Source organism: Hemitrygon akajei, chromosome 1 (genome assembly GCF_048418815.1).
Source record: "Hemitrygon akajei chromosome 1, sHemAka1.3, whole genome shotgun sequence".
NCBI classification, from domain to species: domain Eukaryota; kingdom Metazoa; phylum Chordata; class Chondrichthyes; order Myliobatiformes; family Dasyatidae; genus Hemitrygon; species Hemitrygon akajei.
Window position 1 is genome coordinate 106,897,807 of NC_133124.1, and position 26,680 is coordinate 106,924,486.

The following is a 26,680-nucleotide window of genomic DNA, read 5'->3' on the forward strand; positions in this document are numbered from 1 at the left end:
TCTAGGTTAATTGGTGTGAATAGTAGTATTTGGGAGAGTTAATAGGAAACTGGGGAGAATAGATCTCTGGAAAAATAAGTGGTAAGTAAAATTGATCTTGAGCCAGCATAGACTCAACGGGCCGTCTCGGCCCAAAACGTCAACAGTGCTTTTCCTTATAGATGCTGCCTGGCCTGCTGTGTTCCACCAGCATGTTGTGTGTGTTGTTGTTTGAATTTCCAGCATCTGCAGATTTCCTCGTGTGGGCCAAAATGGCTTCCATTTATGTTGTAAGGCAGTGGTTCCCAACCTTTTCTATGCCCCACACCCCTAGGAAATGTTTGATTAATGTTCGCACCCCCTACAAAAGTAATATCACATTTGAAGATGAAGAAGTCTAATTTCTAATTTTTGAACCACAAATTGAACTACATACAATACTGCGGGTGAATAAATTGAACTTAAAAAAAATAAGCTTTCAACTCAGCGCTTAAAATGCAAATATAAATCAAGCAATTAGATTCTAATTTATTCAGAAAAAATTGTAAACAGTAAAATCAATCCCAATTGTGAACATAAAATTCAATGACTTCTTTGCTCCTGCTTCTCATTCATGATTTTGTCAAAACGTGGAACTTTCTTGCTGACTGCGATCCGCAGGTCTGCCTGTGGATTCAGGCGATTCCTAGATTTTGTCTTGATGGACAAAAGAGAACTGAATCCAGATTCACACAAGTATGTTGTTGCAAATGGAATAAGGACACGGAGTGCTTTTCCACCAAGTCTTGGGAACATATCCAGTGCTGCACACCAAAACTCCTCCAAAGTCTTGCTTTCAAATTGCATTTCAAAAGCTTGATTTGTCCACAAATCAATAAGATCTTCCTTCAGCTCTTCATCATCTGACATTTTCATCAAATTGTAGCAATATGGATTCATGATCCATTCTTCTGAAATCTTCAGGTCTCCAGCAGCAAAATATCCATCAAACGATTCTGACAGCATTTCCAAATGAGCCACTTTTTTTGAAGATCATATACTTTTTAACTGATATCCCTGATTCTAACTGGTTGAGAAAAATGCTTGCCATTATTATATGAAAATAAATTGCAGGCTCATTAATCATTGACAGAGCTGATTGTGGATGAGAGCATGCTAATCGTCACTCTGTTCGGATATGGCTCAAGTGTGGAGTGAGAGACACCGAAGCAAGTTGATAGCTCACAGACTTTAATGCAAACAGAGTTAGAGGGAAAAGTGTTACGTACCCGTGACACGTGACAGTGGAACCCTTGTCCCATGACTGGGGTTGAAGTTATACTGGACTTGAGGTAATGGTCTTGTGATGGTGGAGTGATGTCATTTTCCCGCCAGTAGAGATCATGTGACAGGATTTTTTTTACAGGGTATAAAAGGAGGACCCCTCCCTGTGAGGAGGGGCAGTTTGTGGCTGGATTTGCCATGTTGACTTCATGCCACTGCGTGATTTAATGTGATGACGCAGTTTAGTTGAAAGATGAAGTTTTATCTAATGCCTAAAGTTTAAAAGGTCATTGCCAGCAGTTTCTTTACAATACTGCTAGTTGAGAATCAGTGGAGAGTGAAGATCGGAGTTCGGGAGTTAAAGATCGAGGAGAATCGATTTTGACAGTGAAACGGGTTCGACCTTGTTTGATCCTTATTCAGAAGGAATTTGTTGACTGTTCTCGTGTTAATCTCTGGGAAATACCAGAAAAGATTGAGGACAGTGTGATAAAGGAAAGGTCAGTGCCTTTAAGCCGTTTCGTTTCGTAAAATTCTTCGTGGGAAGAGTTCGACTTTGGAAACTGAAACAAAACGACGTGAAAGAGAATTTAAATCGTCTTAAAAAGTCTCTCCTTTTAAATGGACTGTGAGCATTTTGAACTTTTGGCAATACCACTTTAAAGAACTGTTCTTGCAACATCGCTTTAAGAACTGTTAAGCTGCCGCACAGCAGCTGATTTCCGGTTACGTTAGTGTTTGTTTACTTTTGGGGGGTTTGTTTTCAGTGTTTAATAAACGTGTTATTTGTTATAAATACCCTTGCCTAACTCATATATTTATTGTTGCCTGAAAACATAACAAAAGAAAACAATAAACATTAGGCCAAACAGGGCTGTTAACTAAAACACCCAAATGTAAAACAAAGTCAACACTGTCCAAACTGAAAGCCCAAAGCTGCTGAGATCATTCTTCAGGGCCATTTGCATTTTCTACTTGTACTATTCAGCAGTCTTCCACTAGACAGGGCACAAACACTGGAGTATAAATGTCCTGGAGCAGGAGGATAGATAAAGGTGGTTCAATAACGCAGCTGACAGTGCCTGCATCCTGGGTTCAATCCTGGCCCCCGGTGCTTCCTTTGTGTAGCTTACACATCCACCCAGTGATTCTCCCATTGTTTCATTTGGTTGCTCAGACTTCCTTGTGCATCCCACAAATTTACAGGTTGGCCCGTTAGTTGGTCTGCTTTCCTACTTTAGGATTCATATACCAACACACTGAATCTAAATGTAAATAAATATAGCAATTTTTTTAGTAAGTTTTTATTAGTTTGTAGCATTTATATTAGTAAGCAGTGAAGTGAAAAATTTCCTCTACTGTATATTATTAATCCTTGAATTATGAGCATTGCTGTTGATGCAGAAATTTACTGACCAAATCTAGTTTCTGTAATAGCTTTTAAGGGACAGTTCAATTAACATAGTGATGTGGAATTTGAGTCACATACAGTCAAACCTTGGTATCTGTAGTCAGTTGCTTTCCCAGAAGGATTTAAGAGAACCTGGTAGGTTCTTAAGATATCCAACAGTTTTGTGGAAACTGTTTCCTCTAAGCTGTGCGAGTGCACATCCGCGCAGTAACAGAAATCCTCTTGCACACATAGTCCTTGTTACCAGGCAGCTGGAGTAAAGACAGATGAGAAAAAGTTGATGAAACATGAAAGATTTACGGTATTTCATTATGCCCTTCAATTAATAAATAAAATCAAAAAATATATGAATTTTTCATTTTCATTCTAAATATTAATAAATGCATGTTATAAAAATAAAATCTGAAGTTCTGCGCAGTTTTCAAGCCATGTAAAAACTTCCTGCTCTGGTCTGCGCACCTGTAAAAAAAATTGGAGGCAATGTTGTTCGTGAGTCACATTTGCTGATACTATTTTTTAAACATTAAATTAAACTCTTCATACCACCAGAGAGGGATTTCAACTGGCTTCCCCAGGGTCAATATATCTAGCTTGTTTTCTCTAGGAAAGCAGAAATTGGTTCAATTAATCAATTGCCACATTCATGAACGATGCATATTTATACATATCAGCATTCAATCATGTTTTTATGCAATTCTTTTTTTCTTAAAGTTGAATACTACCTTTAACTTTTTTTGGTAACCACCTAATAAATTTCATTTCTATAATGTATTTTTGTGTGTATTCCCTGCATTTTGATTGACTCACCTAAATGAATCACAAGTTCTCTTACCCACTTTTCCTTTACAGTATATGGTCTCTTTCATGACCCTAGGATATTCCAAGCACTTAAAATTACTTAGAATCCTTTGTTTTAAAATATACTGTTTTTCACCCTGTAGGAGGGAGAGCATTTTTCAGGAAATCAATCCTAGCTCAATGTGCTAGTTGACCTCATTATACACTGTTAAAATATTAGGCAGGTCAGCTAGAGAATTTGCCTTTGTCAAGCAGTGCATGAAATTTTTAATTATGAGAGATGAATCAGACACACCATGACATCTCTTGCATCTTCTTTTCTATTAACAGTACTCACATAAATAGGTAAATGGGATTTTGCCCAGTCTTTTGACAGGAACTGACAATTTAGACAGGTCTGATAATTAATTCTTGTCACAGAATGCAGAGGAGGCTTGACCCAGAGCAGCGGAGATGATTTATCAGTAAATGGTTCTTTACTAATGAACTGCAAACTAACAAGCTACAAGGGGCCACAAAACAAGAGAGAAAATATACTTGACGCAACAAGACAGCAAAGTAAAGAAAGGCTAGGAGCAACTGGTTGAGGCTGGCTGTTCCGATGGGTGAACTAGTTGATGCTGGCTGCTCTGATGGGTGAATAATGATTGAGGATGAGAGCTGGATTTAAATAGGCTCCAGATGATGAATTGGAAATGGGTGGCAGGCGACCCTTGTTAGCTGGGCGGAGACTGTGAGGTGCCTGCCTGCACAAACCTGACAGGGTTGACATCTTGCCTGACAAGGGGGATCATTCTGCTTGATAGGTGAGACCTATGGCTACAAAACAATCTCAGCTTCTGGGGTCTTGATGCACCATCAATAACTCTCGGAGACGTGAGGCGAGATATAGGCTTTTATTGGCTCGAAGAAAGAACAAGCAGCAATTGACCATCACACTACATCCTGGAGACTGAGGCCGATGCTGTGTCTCCAATCGCCTTTATACCGGGGTCCGTGGGAGGAGCCACAGGAGCAGTCAGCGGGGGGGCGTGTCCAGACAGGTATATGTAGTTCACCACAGGTCTCCTCCATGGTTGTTGTAGGAGTTGACTAAGTGGTTCTGACAACTCTGAACACCTTTCTTCTCTACAATCGCCTCTGCTCCTCTCAACTGATTGATGTGTCGTCTACAGATGATATCTGATGCAAGCTCCGCTGTGTGGGAGAGTGGTCCAGTTTTGTCCTTAATATTACCAAGTACCCACTTTTCATCGCGTCTGTAGTCCCTTGCCAGTGTTGCTTGTCCAGAAGTGAAAAATCAAATCTCCCTGTCTGAGGTGCCTTCAGTTTGTCTCAGCCGTTTGTCTTATGTACTCATTCTGAGATTGGGTTTGAGGAGGTCCGAGCTCTAATGCAGCGAACATCCCAGGAACAGTGCTGCTGGTGAGCTGTTGTTTGCAGAATGTGCTGCATTGCGATATGGAAAGAGGAAAATGGTGAGCTTCTGATTCAGTGTCAGTGTAGTGTGTTCTGCTGATGCTGCTCGCAGTGCATATGGCCTCTCCTACACTACTGTGCCCACAGCTACACCTTCATGTGGCGTCCCTTTTCTTACTGAGTTTGCTATGTCATGCCGCGACCGAGGGTCCAGCGGTTTCACTGGGTGGGCAGGCTGGGCTCAACAGCCTTGGCTGGCAGCCAGCTTAGGAGAAGGACAACTCCAATTCCAAACCTGGGTGGATGGGATTTGTTGGCCTTGCCAGACAGTCTGTCCAGGAGAAGGAAATCTCTGACACTTTGTGGTTGCCGCAGTCATCACAGCTTTTTGTGCCATTGTGGATCGTGCCCCAGCCTAAAGAGTGGAAGTCCACACACACTGATCCTCACTATAAATCTACGCAGCGTAGGCGGGAGGAGAAGTCCTACAATAGTGGTCACCAATCCGTCAATCGCGATCAACTGGTTGATCTTTGAGACTTTCCCAGTAGATCCCGAAAAAAACTGAAAAATAAATACACAAACACTGTTGAGAGATTGTTTCCGGGTTGCAGGGTTTTAGTTCCGTTCTTTCTGCGCAGTGCGCATGCATGTAGCTCCCCCGCACTACACAGTGTACTTCAGTGGTCCCCAACCACCGGGCCGCGGGGAAACGATATGAGTCAGCTGCACCTTTCCTCATTCCCTGTCACACCCACTGTTGAACTTGAATGTACGCGAGGTCATCAGTCGCCTAAACGCAGTGACACCCTCACGCCAGGGATCACTGGTTGGCCTGACGTGGCTGGCAAGAAGTGCCGTTGCTACTGGCCAGAAGTGCGGACAGATGGGTGCCGCCTCTAAATCTGTTCAGCACACCGAATGTTCGTGGGGAACCCGGTGCTAAAATATTCGCAGACGACCTAATTCAGGCTCAGCGTTTTGTAAGTAGCAGAGCAGCTAACTCGCTGAAATCTACTGAAAGTCATCCCTCGAGACAAACTTCTGTCGGCCGATAGATCCTACAAGGGGGTCGGGCACACACCCCGTCACACTCCTCAGTCAGTCGCTCGCTCTCTCTGGACTGCGACCGCCATGGCCCCGGCACGGGGACCTCTGGGCCTGACCTTGTCCTCTCACCCACCCATGACCAGCCGCACCTGGCCAAAGCGTCTGGGGGGCGCAGGCGGGTTGCTGGATTTCAGGCCTGGAGGCTGTCTGATGAGGCAATGAAGCCCTCAAAACTGCTTCGGTACCCTGAGTCCAAGCACCCTGCACTTAAAGACAAACCCATTGAGTTTTTTCAGTGGAAAAAAATACAAGCAAGCAGGACAGAAGCTAAGTGCTGAGAACCACGTAAACTAAATTGTGGAATAGACTGGACATAAAGAACCTGCTTCGAGTATCGCTGTATTCCCGTCATGTTTAACTCCCCCCCCCCCCCCCCCCCCCGTCGGCCGGTCCGCAAGGATATTGTCAATATTAAACCAGTCCACTGTGCAAAAAAGGTTGGTGACCCCTGGTATTCATACATTATTTCTTCTTCCGGGTTGTGGGGTTTTACTTCCGGTCTTCTCTGCCCGGTGTGCATGTGTGTGACTAATCGATTTAATAGGTCAATCTTGCCTTTCACTAAGGCTGAGGTAGGGGATCTTGGGCTTAAAAAGGTTAATGACCACTATCCTACAGCAATGGAGTTCTCCCCTGATCTTTGCAAGCAAAGAACCAGCTATCGCTTTATGTTTGATATGTTTAAGTTTTCCAATGCCATCATTGAAAACTGCAGTGGCATCATATAGAACCTTTCAGCTGACTCTATTGCAGGGGATGTGGCATGTAAATGGTGGATGGATCTCCAATCAAGTTGTAGTTGTGTCAGCCACTCACAGCCCCATAATGCTGGCCCTTCTGTTTTTACCACCTAGCAAGCTCAATGTGGCTTGTTGGTTGTTATGAATGTCATTCCCACGGAAATAATCTTTTCTCCAGCTTAAGTTCTTAGTTGGATATCTGCAAGCTTCAGCTCAGTATCTTTGAAATGGCATTCAAACTTATTTTGTGGAATGACTGAAACAGCCCAACCAGTGCCCAATTCAATAGTAATTAATTTGCTGTTCATTTCTGGTTTAAGCCACACTGCTTTTCTTAAGTCAGTTTTCACATCATAAATCTCAAGGTTACTCAGTCCTGTGTCACTGTCATCATTTTCAAATTTTTCATCAATAGCATGCACTTCAGTGCTTATTTTGGAACTACAACTTGAATTTTTAACTTTACTCTTCTCTGTACAGACCACTTACTTCCCCTTTCTGAAATCCACAGTCAATTCCTTAGTCTGATATGTTTGAGTGCAAGGTTATTGTTACGACACCACTCAAACAGCAGATTTATCTCTCACCTGTACGCCTCCTCGTCACCATCTGAAATTCTGACAATAGTTGTGAATTAGCAAATTTATAGGTGGCATTTGTGCTGTGTCTAGTCACGCAGTCATGGGTGTAGAGAGAGTAGAGCAGTGGGCTAAACATGCATCCTTGAAGTGCTCCAGTACTGATTGTCAGTGAAGAGGAGATGTTATTTCCAATCCACACAGACTAAGGTCTCCCGGTGAGAAAGTAAAGGATCCAATTGCAGAGGGAGGTACAGAGGCTCATGTTTTGGAGCTTGTTGATTAGAACTAAGGGTTTTATTGTACTGAACGGTGAGTTGTAGTATTGCTAATGCCCAGGTGGTCCAAGGCCGAGTAGATAGTCAATGAGATTGCATCCACTGTAGACGTACTGTGGTGATAAGCAACTTGCAGTGGGTTGAGGTCCTTGCTTAGGCAGGAGTTGGTTCTCACCTTGACCATCCTCTGAAAGCACTTCATCACAGCAGATGTGAATGCAACTGGGTGATAGTCATCGAGGCAGCTACCCTGCTCTTCCTGGGTGCTGGTATAATTATCGACCTTTAGAAGCATGTGGGAACCTCCAAATGCAGCAGTGAGTAGGCATAGTTGGCTGCTAGGATGGCCCTCTGTGACCTTTTCTAAGCATTCTGGCATCAGCGAACCAGGGCCCTGGTGGACTGAACCTTTTCTGTTGACTCCTCTGTGGGGAACAATGGGGGTTGGTGGCCAAGAAGCACTTCCAAGGGTGACATACCTATAGCAGAGGAGGTGTGTAAATTCTTGGGCAGTTTAGCCCAGACCATGTGGAAGGGTTAGAGGCAGTGAAGCATGGCAGAAACATCTCCGTTTGCTGTTTAGCTCTATCCGATTGACCGTCAGTCTGTGAATGATAGCCAGAGGACAAACTCACTGAGGTGTGGAGAAGGAGGAAGCAGAAAGCTCACAAGAAACAGGAGATGACTTGTGTGCCCAGGCTCAACACAATGTCCTGAGGGAAACTGAGGAGGTGAACTACATGTTAGAGAACCAGGTCCTCCATCTCAGCAGCTGATGGAAGTTTGGGAAGTGCAATGAAGTGGGCTGTCTTGGAGAAGTAGTCCAGCACTGTCCATGGCAAGGTGGGACCACGAGTATCAGGGGCCAGCTAAAAGCTTTGCCTGGTGGCCTGAGATAGATCAGCAGATCAAGCAGCTTGCCATGCACTGTGTGGGATGCTAACACGTACAGAAGCTACCCAGAGCAACGCTTCTCCATCCCTAGGAATGGCTGCATTGCCCAGGCAGAGGATTCATGTGGATTTTGCCGGAATATTTATGGGCACAAATTTCTTAGTAGTAGTGGATGCAGCTACAAAATGGCCAGAAGTGGTCCCAATAACTTCCACTACAGCCTTGCACATAGTTGATGTGTTGAGAAGACTCTTCTGAAGGACTGGTGTTCCTGAACACTTAGTCAGTGACCATGAATCACAGTTTGTGGTGGAACAGTTTCACTCATTCTAAAAATGAATGAAATAAGACATATTACATCTGCACTGTACCACCCAGCTACAAATGGCTTGGCAGGAAGGTTTGTCCAGAGTCTACAGAATACACTGCTATCAACATCGGCAGAACACACTATTAATGAACCAGAAGCTCGTCAATTTCTTCCTTACATATCACAATGCAACACATTCTGTAACAACAACTCACCAGCCATGCTGTTCCTGGGTCATCCCTTGTACTCCTGGTTGGATCTTCTCCAACCCAATCTCAGAAGGAGTATGCAGGGCAAACAGCTGAGACAAACTGAGGGCTCCTCAAACAAGGAGTCTTGATGTTTTACTCCCAGGCAAGTAGTCCTGGCAAGGGACTACAGAGGTGATCAAGAGTGGGTACTCGGAAGGATTACGGACAGAACTGGACCACTCTCCTTGTCATCAATGTCATCTGGAGATGACACATTGACCAGTTGAGGGGAGCAGAGGCAATTGTTAAAGAAGAAATTTGGCTCCCACTGTCAGAACCATTTCCTGCAATCTCAGAGTCGACTCTTACAATCAACATGGAGGAGGCCCCAGAACTTGATTTTGTTTCACAGCCACAAATCTCACCTGCCAAATGGAATGAACCCCTTTGTCAGGAAAGTTGTTATCCCATAAGTATAAAAAATCCTCCACAGTGATTAAATCTTCCGGCCTGAATGAAACAATTTAAATTTAATTGTGCTGTGGATGTTAGTATATTGTAGTTGTATGATATAATATACTGTGTATATAGTTGAGGTGCTTTCTCTATTGAGCTGAAGTTTATAGCTAAGCAAGGGGGAGTGTCATGTATTTAATATTTCAATAATGTTTGAATAATCTTGTATATATTGGTTGACTAAGCATTCTTGTTCTTTTAAATAATTAATTACGTGTTATATGTAAAAATACATTAATTGCATACATCATCACGCTACCACGAGATATATGCGTGCTTCGCTTTAAGTAATGTTACGTACCCCGTAACTGGGTCACTTACCAGCAAAGATAGAGAGGTCCGTTGAAGTCTGATGGTACTATTTTTAACAGTATTTATTGATAAAATACACAAAAATAATATCAATGCAAACATACAGATAATATACGTCGTCAATACTAAATCTAAAAGCGCGGGTATAATAATAATCAATAAGAAATAGCTCTATCGTTGTCTAGGGGATAATGTATTGTCCGATGGAAATATAAAAGTCACTTTAGTTCAGTCAAGCTGTAGGCTGCAGCCTTTTTGGTTGGAGAGAAAGATGGAGGTTTAACTTGCCCATTCCTTTTATGATGTCAATCCTTCGAGAGTCGTTGGGGGACTGATTTCCCCTTCGAGGTTAGCTAAAGCCGTGCTTCCGTGGCAAGACCCACCAATTCCGGGGCAAATGGAAAAGGACGCACGTGGGCTGGTTCCACCGGCTTTCGCTGTTACGCTGTTACAGGAGTTCTAGCATTTCTTCTGGTGCATCTCAAGGGGCTGTTCCCTGGACCCTCTTTTATCCTGACTCACAGGGTCTCAGATGTCAATCAGGTTGGGATGATGCAATCCCTCCACCAACCCCCCCCCCTCGGTTCATTGCCTGGGGGGCTTCGATGCATCGTACAGGATTCAATACACAATTCCGTCTCCAAGAGACAATAGCCGTTATCAATGGTTCCGCCTTTCGGAGGCCAGGACACATTCCAAACTCTTTGTGGATTCTGCATGTCTTTCTCTCATTTCCTGGGTCTCCTGAACTGACTTAATAGTGATCTTGCGATTCTCAAAAGGAGGGGGCTACTTTGTACCCTTTGGCCCCTCAGAGTTGTGGTACATTCGTAACAGTAAACACAAAGTCTGACCCACATTTCTGGACTCCCAGGTCTTCCTTCGAATTAGTTTAATATTTTGAAGCTACAAAATGTAACACATCTGACAATAATAAAGCAATTCCAATTCTGTTTTGAAAACTGAGTTTGGATTATGTATTCCCTCTTCACTTAATTAGACTGACCTGCTGTGCATGTCATACAATCTGTAATGCAGACAGAGAAGCATAATTACCCATAACTCACATGAGCTGGGCTCACCCTATCACAGATATTCCCTCTAGCTTATCCACTCCTGCCACCTTTACTGAAACTTAGAGGAATGAAGAACCAATAATTACGTGAAGACCATGGAAGCCTGTGGCAACGAAGAAGGTGGTTCCGTAAATGCCGTCAGCAAAATTACATTTTTTCACCATTTTCTGAGTTTCATCAATTTTTGTCCCGATTTCTACTTCCGAGATCTAATGAAAAATTTCCAACCTGAAAGACTAACTCTATGTCTCTTTCCGGACATGCTGCCTGATGTGCTGAGTGTTTACAGCATTTTCTGCTGTTGCTTCTGATTTGCAGGATCTCCAGTCTTCGTTCTAGGCGTTTGCAGGCTCAGCCACATTGGTCGTTTGTTCCACAATGCTATTAATAATCTTTAGAAAAATACTTGCTTAACTACCTCCCATTGCACTTTTTGGTGATAGTTATAACTTGTGCACACTAAAATCTGAATGGTGAGCAAAATAAACTAATGGACAATGACCTCCTTAAACATTTCAAGCCTTTTAGAATGTTTTTTTCTGTGTGGGTGGGAGTGGTGAACAGAGGGGTGGGCAGGTGGTAGCAACAAGTATCATAGGGCAGTATTAAAGTCAAAGCAACCAGCAAGCCTATACTTCAATGAGATTATGAATTAAATATTTTAACCTACTGTGACTCCACGATCATCAGCAAATGTTGAGAAGTACGAAGGATCGTTCCGAATTAATTAGCTCCACATGTCAATTTATTTTGTCTAAAAATAAGACTGTTGGATTTTGATCCATAAGTTCCTGAGAAAGATCTCCTGTGGCTGGAGGATTTTTTTTTTTGCCAGATGTTAAGGGAGGAGAGGGAAAGGAATGATTATATTGCATGTTGTCTAAAATTCTACATTTGAACTACATTTTATTTTTCAATTACATAAGACAGAAGACATTTTGCAATTTTTGAATTTTGCAAGCTTCGGTACACATCAACAGTGAGGAAGCCTGTAAACAGCAAAGTGAGATCTCATGTAGAATCATTAACTAAGGCTAAGTTTTCTGCTAAGATTGTGCTGGGAACCAAGATTTGGAGGATAGCTAAAAGGACAATTATTTCTTAAATTGCTGTCTAAGTCCCATAAAGAATCCAAAGCATTTTGACAATGGTATTTGATTAATACCTTCTCCTGACAATGGACAGCGGATTGGGAGTAAACTAGTCACTGTAGAATATCTCAAGTACCACATAATCATTTATCATAATTTACTACTGGAGCAATTCCAACTTCCAGTGTAGTCCATTGGAATTTGAATGTTCTCTCTCACTGCATAAGCTTCTCATGGGTGTTTCAGTTACTTCCCACATCCCAAGGATGTCCTAGACGGTACGTTATTTCACTATTCTTCAAATTCTCCAGAGTATGTAAGCACCTGAAAAATCAGGAAGGAGATGACTCTGCTTGGTCTGTGGAGCATTTTCTGTTCTTTCCAGCGATATAGCACTTCCAACGTACAAAAGTATCCTGAAGTGTTCGTAAGTAAATGATCGAGCAAAAACCAGACTGCACTAAGCTACATAAGATGATTTTGGGGTAAGAAGTTAAAGATATAGTCATGGACAATTTTTTAAATAACATTTATCATATATTATAATGTCATAAAGAAGAACACAACAAATTCCTAATTAAATGTATATGGAGAATAAAGTTGATCCTTCAGGGAAGGAAGGAGCTAAATTGGTATTGAGAAGGAGTACTTGAGCTTAATGACAGAGCAGAGGATTAAATTTGGAATGCACAAGAGTCCAATGCATGCAAATATCCTTGGTATTTATACAAGGTGAGAATTTTCTGACATAAAGCAGGTTTTGTTCAGTTTCTGACGGTTTTCAAAGAGAAAGATGAACCAGACAGTACAGACAAAGGAGAGTCAGTGGATATTGTTTATTTGAATTTTCCGAGGCCTTTGACAAGGTGCCGCACATGAGGCTGTTTAACAAGATAAGAGCCTATGGTATTACAGGAAAAGTATGAGCAAAAACAGAAGTTTGGCAGAAGTAGGAGGAAAGAGTTGGAATAAAAGGCACCTATTCTGGTCGGCTGCTGGTAACTAGTGGTGTTCTGCAAGGTTCAGTATTCCGATCGCTTCTATTCTTATTATATGTCAATGACTTGCATGATAGGATTGATGACTTTGTGGCCAAGCTTGGGATGATATGAAGATAGGTGGAGGGGCAGGTAGTGTTGAGGAAGCAGGGAGTCTACATAAGGACTTAGACATATTGGGAGAATGGGCAAGAAGTGGCAGATGGAATAGAGTGTAGGGAAGTATATGGTCATCCACAATGGTGCAAGGAATAAAGGAATGGAGTACTTTCTAAGTGAGGAGAAATTTCAAAAATCAGAGGTGCAAAGTGACTTGGGAGCCCTTGTTCAAGATTTTTTGAGGCTTTAATGAATACTTTATTGGATTTCCCATTACTTTTCATTCAGTCCGGGGTTAAATACAGTTTTCACCTTCCCTGGCTTATTAAACTCTATATCAAAACTGATATTTTCATGCACAGATCCCTTCACTTCTACTTCACACACACACAGAGCAAATGCTTTCAGACCCTCATGAATAAGGTTAAATATCTACCAGGTCTTTTAATACATAAAAACATCACAAGGCAGGTAAAGGAGCCAGAGGAGACTGGAAGAAGGGTCATTAGCAGCTTAGGGCCCTCCCTGCTGAATGCTTCCCATCAATGTTAGGGCAAAAGGAACTCTTGATGTGCGTTCAACAGAAGTTAGATGAACGCAGTTTTCGGGGAGAGATAACAAGGGCAGGAAGGTTTGAAGCAGTTATGCAAGCTGATTTTGATTCAATGAGCCAATGTAGTTCAAGGTCTGGATTGGAGAGGATGCTTCCAGTAGTAGAAGAGTCTAAGACCAGAACGGACAGCTTCAGAATAAAAGGACACCCCTTTAGAACAGAGATGAAAAGGAATTTTTTTAGCTAGAGGGTGCTGAATCTGTGAAATTCATTGCCACAGATGGCTATGGAAGCCAAGTCATTTGGTATACTTAATATGACAGTTGTTAAGCTCATGATTATTAACGGTGACAAGTTTATGGAGGGGGATGGCAGGAGTAAGGAACTCAGGGGAAAAATAAGACAGCCATTATTGAATGGCAGAGCAGGCCTGATGGATCAAATGGCCCCTTTCTGCTCCAATACCTTATGGTCTTATAATGTAAGAGTGATGGGTCTGGAGATTTTGTGAGCTGAAATTCTTAAAAAAGATCAAAGGTTTCAGTGGGATGTGTGTGATAGGAGCATGATCAGGATAATCTGCATATTTAAGTCTAAAGACATCTACGATCTTAATAAAAACTGAAAATATTGGGCATATTCTGCAGGACAAACAACAGTGGAAAGAGAGAAACCGAGTTCACGTTTCAGGTTGAAGGTCTTTTATCTGAGCTGCAGGGCATGTATTCAAGCTGCATAATTTCAGAGTACGTATGAAGGCTGACATTAAATTTTTAAAAGGTCAGAATTAAAAGGGGCTCAAGAACTCAGATTGTGTGGAGAAGTGCCTGAAGATGCTTCTCCACCAATGACTGGTTTGTCGAACTGCGATCAGGGCAGTATTCTAAGGGAAGATGACAGGTTTACAATGTGCGGGAAGGTCAAGAAGACTGAAGGGATCACATTTTCAGATTACTTTAGAAGAAGGTGGTATTTTTATATTAGAGTCATAGACATCTACAGCACAGAAACAGGCCCTTTGGCCCATCTAGACCATGCAAAACTTTTATTTTGCCTAGTCCCATTGACCTGCACCTGGACCATAGCCGTCTGTACCCTTCCCATCCATGTACTTAACCAGACTTCTTTTAAATGTTGCATTCAAACTTCCATCAATCACTTCTGCTGATAGCTCGTTCTATACCTGCACCACCCTGTGAGTGAAGGTTCCCCTCAGATACCACTTAAACACTTCACTTTTCATCTTTAACGTATGACCTCTAGTTCTATTCTCACCCCAACCTCAGTAGAAAAAACCTGCTTGCATTCACCCTATTAAAACCTCTCACAATTTTATAAACTTCTCTCAAATCTCCCTTCATTCTCCTATACCTCAGGGAACAAAGTCCTAACCTATTCAGCCTTTCTTTATAACTCAAATCCTGGCGACATAATTGTCGATTTTCTTTGTACTCTTTTAATCTAGTTGATATGTTTTCTGTTAGTAGGGGACCAGAATTGCAAATGATACTCCAAATTTGGCCTCACCAATGTTTTATACAACTTCAGCATAACATCCCAACTCTTGTGCTCAATACTTAATTTGCCGAAAGCTCTCTCTTTATTACCCTATCTGCCTGTGACAACTCTTTCAAGGAATTATGTATTGGTACTCCCTGATCCCTCTGTCCTGCTGCACTCTTTAGTGGCCTACTGTTCACGGTGTAAGTCTACCTTGGTTGGTCCTCCCAAAGTGCAATACCTCACACTTGTCTGCATTAAACTCTATCTGCTATTTTCCAGCCGGTTCAGATCATGTTGCAATATTTGACAGCCTTTCCCTACTACTCACAATGCCCCAAACCTTGGTGTCATCTGTAAGTTTATCGTGCGTTGATTACGATTGAAATTGTGTAATACTTTGGTAAAGCCTAATTTGGAGTATTGTTTGCAGTTTGGATCTCCTAACTACAGGTAAAATGTCAGTAAGATTAAAAGAGTGCAGAAAAAATTTACAAGGATGGTGCCAGGACTTGAGGACCTGAGTTATAGGGAAAGGTTGAATAGGTTAAGACTTTATTCCCTAGATAGTAGAAAATGGAAAGGAGATTTGGTAGAGGTATGCAAAATTATGAGGTGTATAGATAGGGTATATGCAAGCAGGCTTTTGGTAGGTTAGACTGAAAACAGAGGTCATGATTTAAGGGGGAAAGGTGAAATGTTTACAGGGAAAATAAGGGGAAACCTCTTCACTCAGAAGGTGGTGAGAGTGTGATACGAATGACCAGTGCATGTGGTGAATGCAGGTTCGATTTCAACATTTAAGAGGAATTTGGGTAGGTACATGGATGGCAGGAATATAGAGAGCTACGGACCAGGTGCAGTTTAAAAGGGACTAGACATATTAATCATTTGGCATGGACTAGATGGGCCAGAGGACCTGCTCTTATGCTATATATTTCTATGACTCTATGATTCTATAAATTTGATGATTAATGATTACCACATCATCATTTAAATCATTAACAGAGCTGACAAACCCCTACCATCGACCCTTGCGACACACCACAAGTAACTTGCTTCCAGTCGGAGAGGTAACTATCTAGTGACCACTCTCTGGCTTCTCCCACTAAGCCTTTATGGAATCTAATTACTACCTCATCCTGAATGCTAAGCGACCAAAACTTCTGGGCCAGCCTCCCATGCAGGACTTTGTCAAAGGCCTTGCTAAAGTGCATGTAGACTATGCCCACTGCCTTTCCTTCAACTTTCCTAATGACCTCCTCAATGGTTAGACATGACCTACTACACACAACACCATGATATTTATTCCTGACTATCGAATATTTATATAACCTTAGAATACCTCCCAATAATTTAGCCACTACTGATATCAGGCTGTAATTTTCCCACTTATTCGTAGAGACTTTATTGAACAATGCAACATTAACTATCCCCCAGTCCTCTGGCATCTCACCTGTGGCTAAGGATGTTTCAAATAGCTCTGCCAGGACTCTTGCAATTTCTCAATGACCTCCCACATGGTCCAGGGGACATCTTGTCAGGCCTTGGGGGCTTATCCACTCTAATTTGCCTCAATATAGAATGTTTCATTCATTAAATACAATTTTAACTATTTTAAGAGTTTTAATGCTTTAATTATTAATGTTTTAAAATTGATTTAATTAATAGTTCTTAGTTTTTCTTAAATGTTTCTGAGCATCATTAATATTCTACATGGTTTTTGACTGTATGACAATTCAATAAAATAGAAATTAGTTTAGCCAGTTATTGAAGGTTTCGTGTGTTACCAGTGGACAAGGCTTGCTCTGACACTGATTCAATGATAGAGTGTTATATCAGGGAGAACCCTGTTTGCCAAGGTGCTGATTACATGGCTTCCATCCTTTCGTTGCTAACTTGGAGATGTAAATTGGACCATTTTGTGTAGTCATTGGCAAATACAGACTTCTTCCTGATGACTCTGGTCCACTAATTCAGGAATTACTAATCAATCTGGAGTTAAACACTAGAGTATATTTCATATCAGGACTATAATGTGCAGGAATTCTAAGCTACAAATTCTGAATCTGTCAATACGCTGAAGTTTTACTTTTCCCAATGCTAAATACCTTGGCCTGGTACTAAGCCATTCAAACATTGTGAAAACAGAACGATACAGCACAATGGCGCAATTCATCCCAATGATACTGAAATTGGATAAAAGGTACAGTGGTAGGAGATTGGCTACAAGTTAATAAGTCCCCATGGACTTGTGTGATCAAACATTTCCCCTGACATGTGAAATATCATAGATCTGTGGGCTGCACAAATGATGGGCTTCTTTTATTCTAAAGTAGAAGCTCATTATCTATTCTTGAATGCAGTCTATGGCTGACCATTGAATACCCCTCTCACCACCAATTTTCCTGTCACCTGCACACTTACTAATCAATCCTTCTACAGTCCAGGGGTGTCAAACTCATTTTAGGTCACAGGCCGGATTGAGCAAAATGCAGCTTCATGCGGGCCAGATCAGTCGGACGCGTGCGAACGCAGCTTTCGTTGCCTCCGTTTTTTCAGCCTGCTCTCATGTGTCTCAGTCTCTGCTATAACTACAAAGTGTTTCACTTTACAAATTCCTTTTCTTATGAAGAAGACTGCCGAGCAAGACTGCCGAATAAACACTAAAAACCCTGAAAACCTGGTACCTGAATAAACTCAGCATTAGCCATATCATACGCCATAGGCGCTTCGATTACTGGGGCCAGCTTTAATAGTAATTAGATATTATCTCGCGGGCCAAAGATAATTCCACCGCGGGCTGGATTTGGCCTGCGGGCCTTGAGTTTGACATATATGTTCTACACCCATATCCAGATCACTCAGGTATAAAACAAACAGCAAGGCCCCCAGCACTGATCCCTGCAATACAACACTACCTGCAAGTTTCTAATCACAAAAAGCAACACTTGACAATCACCAAGCTCATTTTAGATCCAATTTGCCAAATTGTTTTGAATCTTGTGGACCTTTTGGACCATAATATTCTGAACCATAATCAGCAGGACCAGCATGGGAAGCGGATCTCATGTGGACTGTGCCAATTAAAGGAAGGTAAAATAAAACAATTTGAGAGCTATGTAAAATATATGTTGGCCTTTATGATACCAGCATGTCTCCACTTTTAAAAGACAGTCACCATTGCCATGTGGAGACTACACAGTCCACAAACTATGATGACTTCTAATTTAATTTATTTTCTTGCTAATGTTATTCATATTAAGAGTTTGTTCCAGATATAGGGAGACACATATTATATTTTTATTAATGTTCATCCAAGATATATACATCCCTCTATATGCTGTCTTGTTTAGTTTATATTCCTGGCCTGAGGCTTAATACATAACCTGCTGACAATGTCAAGGTTGAAACCAAATAAATTTGAATGCAGTTATGATACTTTTAATACTATTGAAATAACCCTAAAGTCTGAAAGAAGTATGTTAAAGACGGTGTTACTGGCATTTAATAAATTGCTTGTACAGTTACTCACATATTTATCTGCTATTGATTCCCAGTAAAGTTTAGAATCCTGACTTATACTGAGTGAATAGATTACATTAGGTCATCAATATTTTGTGGAGGAATATTAATATCATTTTCAAATTTAATGGTCATATTTGGATGTGTGGAACTCTAAAATGATTTCAATTGTTTGATACTCAACAACCTTATCAGACTAAAAATTGAAAGCTTTGACTGTAACTAAATTAAAAGTACACTTCTTCTACCCTGCCCAACAGTACAATAAAATACCTCAACCGTATCCATGATCAGATCAGGACAAAAGAGAGATTGATAGATAGATAGATAGATAGATAGATACTTTATTCATCCCCATGGGGAAATTCAACATTTTTTCCAATGTCCCATACACTTGTTGTAGCAAAAACTCATTACATACAATACTTAACTCAGTAATAATATGATATGCATCTAAATCACTAACTCAAAAAGCATTAATAATAGCTTTAAAAAAAGTTCTTAAGTCCTGGCAGTTGAATTGTAAAGCCTAATGGCATTGGGGAGTATTGACCTCTTCATCCTGTCTGAGGGCCAGTGTTTGGAGTCTTGATCAGGGCTAGGTACTGGAGAACAAGATCCAATCTCTCCACAAGGGGATTTGTGCATGGGAATTGAGTGGTGGGATTGGTGACATCATTCAAGGGTCTGGCCATCATGGCCAGAGCCAAGTGTGGTCAGTGTGCTTCTTCTGGCTATCAAATGCTCAAGCCAGTTGACTGGAAGATTGCCACCTTAAGGGCACTTAGTATGAAAACTTGGAAAACAGGGTCAGCATCAGAGTGTCAGGTTCCCAGGCTTAGAAGGGCTAAGGCCTCAAAGGACGCCTTGGCCTCAAAGACAGGGAATCAGAAGGTCTGGGCAGTGGGAGAATCAACATATCAGTGAATGAGATTGGAGACAAAGGGGTCAGCAATAAATATATCAGAGAAAGACTGGATGGTCACTGATCAGAGAACTGGAAGCTTGTAACTGTCAGAGGGTTGAGGTAGGTGAAACCGGAAAGTCAGGGACCTTGGGCGCCACTTTTGGGACCATCATGGTATTGGATGTTTGCCATCCTTGGGGACTGGAAAGACTGGGACCAGAAGATCAGGTGACAGGAGAGCAGAAGCAATGAGACTCAGTGTGAGCAGGAGAAGTAAATTGTTCCTGTTTAGCAGGTGGTTGCTGTGAGAAAAGAATGGTACCAAAAAAAAAACATTTCAAAGGGAATGACATCACTTAACAGACATCTGATATACGAATACCTGTAAAAATCAATGTTCCTCTGACGATGAAATTCTGATCAGAATGCGTTCTGTCGTTAAGGAAATCAATGATAAAGGGATCAATGGCAGTAAATGGAGTTCGTCTAATTGGCGAGGCTCCGGGACTGAAGAACCTGCTCCTGTTTCCAAGTTCCTATATTCCCCAGCTCTTCACCCCAGAGCACACAGAATGAAACAAGACTTACCTGTAAGCTAACTCTCGAAATACTCCCATGTAAACAGCACAGGTTGATGCAAAATAAGAATGCTGTGAAAACAGAAACTTGGTTGTTTTAGTACTAAAGGAATCTGCCAACGCTCTTTGCTTTGTTGATTGTTGTTGGTCTGCAGTCTGTGTGTAAAAGGAGACGTGTTTAATTAATTAATGATTTCCCCAAGGTGCAGTGCAGGCCCTCTGTTCCGTGAAGCTGCAAGAGGCAGGCGACTCAGGGACAGATGTGAATTCTGTCAACCCGGCTTCAGTTCATCAATCACACAGCTCCCTCATGGTGTGTGTATGTGTGCGTGTGTCTGTTTGTGGATGAACGCACACCGTGACCGGCTGTGGCTCAAGGGGAGTGTCCGAGGGGATGGCGTATTCTGAAGACCAGCGCTGGTGCATTTCCATCCTCGGCATTATCAGCTCCATCAATGTTCGGCTCTCTCTGTTTATCTCAGCAACATCTTCCCAGTTTTTGGACCCAGACGTGAGTTGTCCTCTGATTTCTCTGACTACCTTCTGCATTTTTGTTTGACTGAGCTGCCTTGATGCTGTTGGTAACCATAGATTGTGCTGTAACTACCAGCAGAGGCCTGGATACATCATAAGAGAAGCAAATTCTTGGTACAGAGAAACTCCAGGGGGTCATAGAGTCTGCATTGCTCACATTGAGTCAGATGCTGGAAACGGTTTCTGCTTTTGCTTCAGCTCATTGCTGCTGCATAGGAAGATTTATTCTCCCCTCTATTGTTATTCTTTGCCTCGTTGTTTAAAAGCATCTTACACTTGGCAGCTTATTCAACTTACTTTTGTACTGGTGGAGAAAGATAAGTTAGAAAAATGGTGCTGGGGAAGAGTATACAGGAGAGTGGAAGGTCCAGAATTTTTCAGCAGTTTATATCAAATGACAACTTAAGCCAGCAAAGGATATGTTAATAAAATATTATCATAGCTGATATGAGAAAAGTAACAGAGAGATTGAAAAGCATCCAAAACATGAAAGGCTTTGACAATAAATAATGAAACTTTCCACCAGCAGCAGAGTTGGTAGGCAGGGAATTCAAAACGTAAGGGAATTGGTAAAAGAGCAAGTGAGGGATATTCGATCATACATCTGACTTGTTGAAGGGTGAAAGGCTTTGGGGAATCAGGTGTGAGTCAATTTTACATTTAATCCTTCTTTTGCTTTCTACTTCATTTGCGCAGAGATGGTAGGTGGCAATTTCAATGTTCCAGTAACTGGCAAATAATGCTTGGCTCTCACCTAAACCACAGTTCTCCATTTCTCCATTACAGAACAAATCTTCACCTACCCAGGCTTGATGAAATGATTTGCTTTTACACAGTGAACAGATGGCAGAAATTGATTCTTTAGTTACTCTGAAAAGGGGGACACAAGACAGCAGATGACAGAAACTGGAACAATAGTGTAGTGTCTAAGGCCATGCAAGTAAACGCAACTGATATAGTTAAACATTGTTCAACAACTGTTTCCTGTCCCAATTAAGTAGCATAGTGTCCCAAATAAATGAAGAAAACCCCAGCTAATCCCTCAATTTGATTTTGTTCTTTAAGAGTTCTCTCAAATAATTGAAACAAATAAGTGGAGAAGCATAATATGATTAGGAATAGTCAGCACGGCTTTGTCAAAGGCAAGTCATGCTTTACGAGCCTGATTGAATTTTTTGAGGATGTGATTAAACACATTGATGAAGATAGAGCAGTAGCTGTAGTGTATATGGATTCCAGCGAGGCATTTGACAAGTTACCCCATGCAAGGCTTACTGAGAAAGTAAGGAGGCATGTAGACAGGTCATATTCCGCATGGATGTCGGTGACCAGTGGTGTGCCTCAGGGGTCTGTTCTGGGACCCCTTCTCTTTGTGATTTTTATAAATGACCTGGATGAGGAAGTGGAGGGATGGGTTAGTAAATTTGCTGATGACACAAAAATTGGTGGTGTTGTGGATAGTGTGGAGGGCCGTCAGAGGTTACAACGGGACATTGATAGGATGCAAAATGGGCTGAGAAGTGGCAGATGGAGTTCAACCCAGATAAGTGTGAGGTGGTTCATTTTGGTAGGTCAAATATGATAGCAGAGTATAGAACTAATGGTAAGACTCTTGGCTCTTGGAGGATTAGAGGGATCTTGGGGTCTGAGTCCATAGGACACTCAAAGCTGTTACGCAGGTTGACTCTGTAGTTAAGCAAGCATTGGCATTCATCAACTGGGCATTGAGTTTAAGAGCTGAGAGGTAATGTTACAGCTTAATAGGACCCTGGTCAGATGCCACTTGGAGTTCTGTGCTCTGTTCTGGTCACCTCACTACAGGAAGGATGTGGAAACTATAGAAAGGGTGCAGAGGAGATTTACAAGGATGTTGCCTGGTGAACGTTGAGTGAACTTTTCTCCTTGGAGTGACGGAGGATGAGAGGTGACCTGATAGAGGTGTATGAGATGATGAGAGGCATTGATCATGTGGATAGTCAGCAGCTTTTTCCCAAAGCTGAAATGGCTATCAAGAGAGGACACAGTTTTAAGGTGCTCGGAAGTAGGTACAGAGGAGATGTCAGGGGTAAGTTTTTTTACACAGAGAGTAGTGAGTGCGTGGAATGGGCTGCTGGCGATGATAGTGGAGATGGATACGACAAGAGACAACTGGATAGGTACATGGAGCTCAGAAAAAAAGAGAGCTATGGGTAAGCCTAGGTAATTTCTAAAGTAAGTACATGTTAGGGACAGTTTTGTGGGTCGAAGGGCCAGTATTGTGCTGTAGTTTTTCTATGTTTCTAAGTACTTAGGCACATACGGTAGCTAGGATGTATAGAAATTACTCTATTTGTTCATGTGGAGCAGAGAGCGAGTTTGTAAATCTGGTGGGAGCAAAGAGTGTTTGGAATGGTGAGGGTGGATTGCTGTGGGAGTGGTGTGGAACAGGTGGCAGAGAAGGAATGCCATGGGCTGGGGGGGTGGCGTGTGTGCAGACACACCCAGCCCTGAGACACAAGGCAAGGTCATTTGATTCCAAACAATTGGTTTATTGATCATTACAGATGTCTTTATGGTGTCTCCCACTCCCTCCCCTTTCCTTGTCCCCTGCCCACTCTCAGTCCACAACAGAGACCCATATCAGAATTAGGTTTATCATCACTCACATATGTCATGTTGTTTTTTTAACGTGGTAGCAGTACAGTGCATAGTAGCAGGGTTTAAAATGCAGGCAGGGACAGGATACTCTGAATGGCACAACCAACTTGCAAAATCGTGTACAGGAACATCTGTGCTGAGTATGGATTGGACACTCCCACGTTCAAATGGGAAATACCCGAGAAGGTAGTGGAGAATGACAGAGCCAAGATCCTGGGGACTGATAAGCAGGTACTGGCCAGCCAACCAGACATGGTAATTCTGGACAAGAAAGAGAAGAATGACAGTAACATCAGGAAGAGAGAATGTGAGAAGCTGGAGAAAAGAGCTTGAAAGAGCAGGCAGAAAGGATGAGGAAGGTAAAAGCCAGAGTAATCCCGGTGGTGATAGGAGCATTTGGATCTGTGACATCTGTACTAGGAGAATGGCTCCAACAAATCCTGGGAACAACATCTGAGATCTCAGTCCAGACAAGTGCACTACGAGGTACAGTAAAGATACTGTGCCAAACCCTCAAGCTCCCTGGTCTCTGGTGGTGGACCCGAGATTGGGGGAAAAATACACATACTCACCAACTATAAGACTTTGTTTGCAGTGTCAGCAAGAGAAAGGAATCCCCATTCTATGTGGGATTTTGCAATAAGTTGTACAAAGGTCAGGAGCACAGAGACAGACATCCAAGAATGAGATAGGGATAATCTGTCTGAAAGAATGGTGATGCAACAGAAGAACTCTAGTTGTTTTCATTTCTTTCAAGGTGTGATGGACATTGAGGGATGAAGTTTTATTCTTTATTGAAGACATGGATGACAGTAGCCTAAGGGGGAGCCAAGCATATTGCTGGAACATTGAGCTTTGAGTTGAAAATGGCCCCTACCATCCCGCTGCAAAAAAAAAGGATTGATTGTATTGTGTGACTCCTCCTGATTCCCCAGTGCCTTTCCACCTTCTACACATCAGACATCTGATAGAATATTCTTCACTTGCCTAGATTTGTGCAGCATCAACACTCAAGACCAAGCAAGATGTTTAGCACCCAGCCTAACAACCATTCCTTCAGCACTGGTTGCAAAAGCTGCAATAAGCACCGCTTACAAGAATAATCTTCAGTTACTTGTCCAGGTTACTTCAATTGCCTTTTGCAAACCCACGACCACTACCACCAAGGACAAAGGCACCAGGGTATGGAAACACCATCATGTCCAGGTTCCTCACCAGGTTGCATACCATCTGGACTTTGAAATATATTGTCACTCCGAAGCTATAGAAGTCCCTATCTGGACAGAGTGTGCAAAATACCTTTACCTGGAGGACTGCTAAGGTTCAAAAAACTAGCTCACCGCCATTTTCTCAAGCGTAGTTGGGGATGGGCAATAAATGTTGGCATTAGAAGCGACGCCTACAAGCAGTAAATGAATTAAAAAGGAGATACTGTTCATTACTGTCTTTGCTGGTTCATGGTCATAAGTCTAGTTTTGCAATAAGTATTGAAGTAATAACACATAGTTTGGATAACAAGCTTTGAATTTAAATGGAAGTTGTGAATTGCTCACGGGCAAAATAGATGCTGTCAATGACACATGAGAAGTTTGGTGTTGTGAGAATGCAGCTTCAGCAGTTCCACAGCTGTTCCACAGTGCTCCCCAATCTTCCATAGCTATATACTCCTGTCTCTGTGATCCTTTCCAAGCCTCCAGTACTTCTGTATTACCTCCCTACCTACCTCAGCAATGCCTACGGTTTGCTGGTTCTCTACGGCTTTCCCTTGTGGATCCTAGATCCTGCCGAAGGGTCTTGGCCTGAAACGTCAAGTGTACTTTTTTCCATAGATGCTGCCAGGCCTGCCAAGTTCCTCCAGCATTTTGTCTGTTTTGCTTGGATTTCCAGCACCTGCAGATTTCCTCTTGTTTGAGATTCTGGAAGTATCTGGTCTCCCTCCTGAAGACATTTCTTAATGCCTACCTATTTGACCCAGCTTGTACTGATCTACTCTAACGTCACATTTTGGTTAATGGCCTCTGAAGAGTGTTGAATTTTTCTTCTTTTCAAAGGAAGTATGACGCATTTCACAATTTCTAGCCAAATGACACAGAACTAGTAAATCTGATCCCAGGATTAATAGAAATTAAAAGCCATTTAAAATCCAAGGACGAGACTTTTCAAAACAGGATTGGGAGCATTTTAGATTTCAATTAAAGGAGACTGAGAAACAGATTAAAGAGGATAGAATATGAAAATAAATTGGTAAGAAATATAAATACAGTACTGACTTTGAGAGCATCTATAATTATACAGAAGAGTGTGGTAATTGTGGGGCTCTAATGGGAAGTGATGTGAAAATTTATAACAGGGGATAGGGAAATTGCAGAGAAATTAAAAAATTATTTTTTGTTTGTGTTCAAGGAAGAAACACAATAAACCCACTGCAGGTTTGAGAGAATTAAGGGTTTAGAGAATATGAGGGACTGAAGTGTGTAGCAGTAAAAATTAACATGAAAAATTGGTGAAACTAAAAGCTGATAAATCACAAGTAATAATATCAAAAGAGGTGGTTATCAAACTTTCAATATTTTATAGATTCCACAATTTGTTCCTGAAGATTAAGGAGCAGAAAATATGACTATACTACGAAATAAAGGAGGAAGTAAGAAGGAAAATGCCGGGATTTATAATGACCTCAATAAAAACAGAACATAATAACACCTAGAGCTACAGCACTGAGTAGACCTTTTGGCTACGCTGGCCAGCAACCCATCTATTTAACCCTAGCTTAATCACAGGACAATTTACAATTACCAATTAACCTACTAACTGATATGTCTTTGGACTGTGGGAGGAAACCAGAGCACCCGGAGGAAACCCAAGCAATCATGAGAAGAATATACAAACTTCTTTTAGATAGTGCTGAAATTGCTCTGAAGTCCAACACCTCGAGCTGTTATAACCTTGCCCTAACCATTACACTGCTGCGGTGTTCTTGCCATAAAGAGTCTACAATGACAAATCACTCGTCCAGGATTGATGGGTTTTCCATATGAAGAAAGATTGTATAGAATTGGCCTTGATGCTCTTGAGTTTTGAAGAATAATAGTTTGCATTGAAGCTGATGATATTTTTCTGAATGCAGTTAGGATGTTTCCCCTGGCTAAGGAGTCTAGAACCAGGAGTCACAGAAAAAGGATAGGATGCTTATGATTTAGATGGGAAGAAATTTCACCATTAGAGAGTGGTGGGTGGCCTTTGGAGTTCTCTGCTCCATAGGGTCATGGATATTGTTATTTAGTTCATTCAAAACAAAAAAAACAATGCATGGATTAAAAATATGGCTATGGTGCAGAAAAATGATGTTGAGATAGAAGAATAGCCATGAGCTTTATGAATGA

General features: G+C 41.7%; 1 protein-coding gene across 2 annotated transcripts in view; it reads left to right on the forward strand.

Annotated features, from left to right (window-relative positions):
- Positions 1-20,359: 20,359 nt before the first annotated feature.
- Positions 20,360-26,680, forward strand: part of tmie (transmembrane inner ear) — an 84,980-nt gene continuing 78,659 nt past the window's right edge. For both annotated transcript variants that reach the window (XM_073049107.1, XM_073049114.1), the window contains exon 1: positions 20,360-20,637. In XM_073049107.1, the coding sequence (XP_072905208.1) occupies positions 20,521-20,637 (117 nt within the window). In that variant the 5' untranslated portion in view covers positions 20,360-20,520. The remainder of the gene's footprint in view (positions 20,638-26,680) is intronic.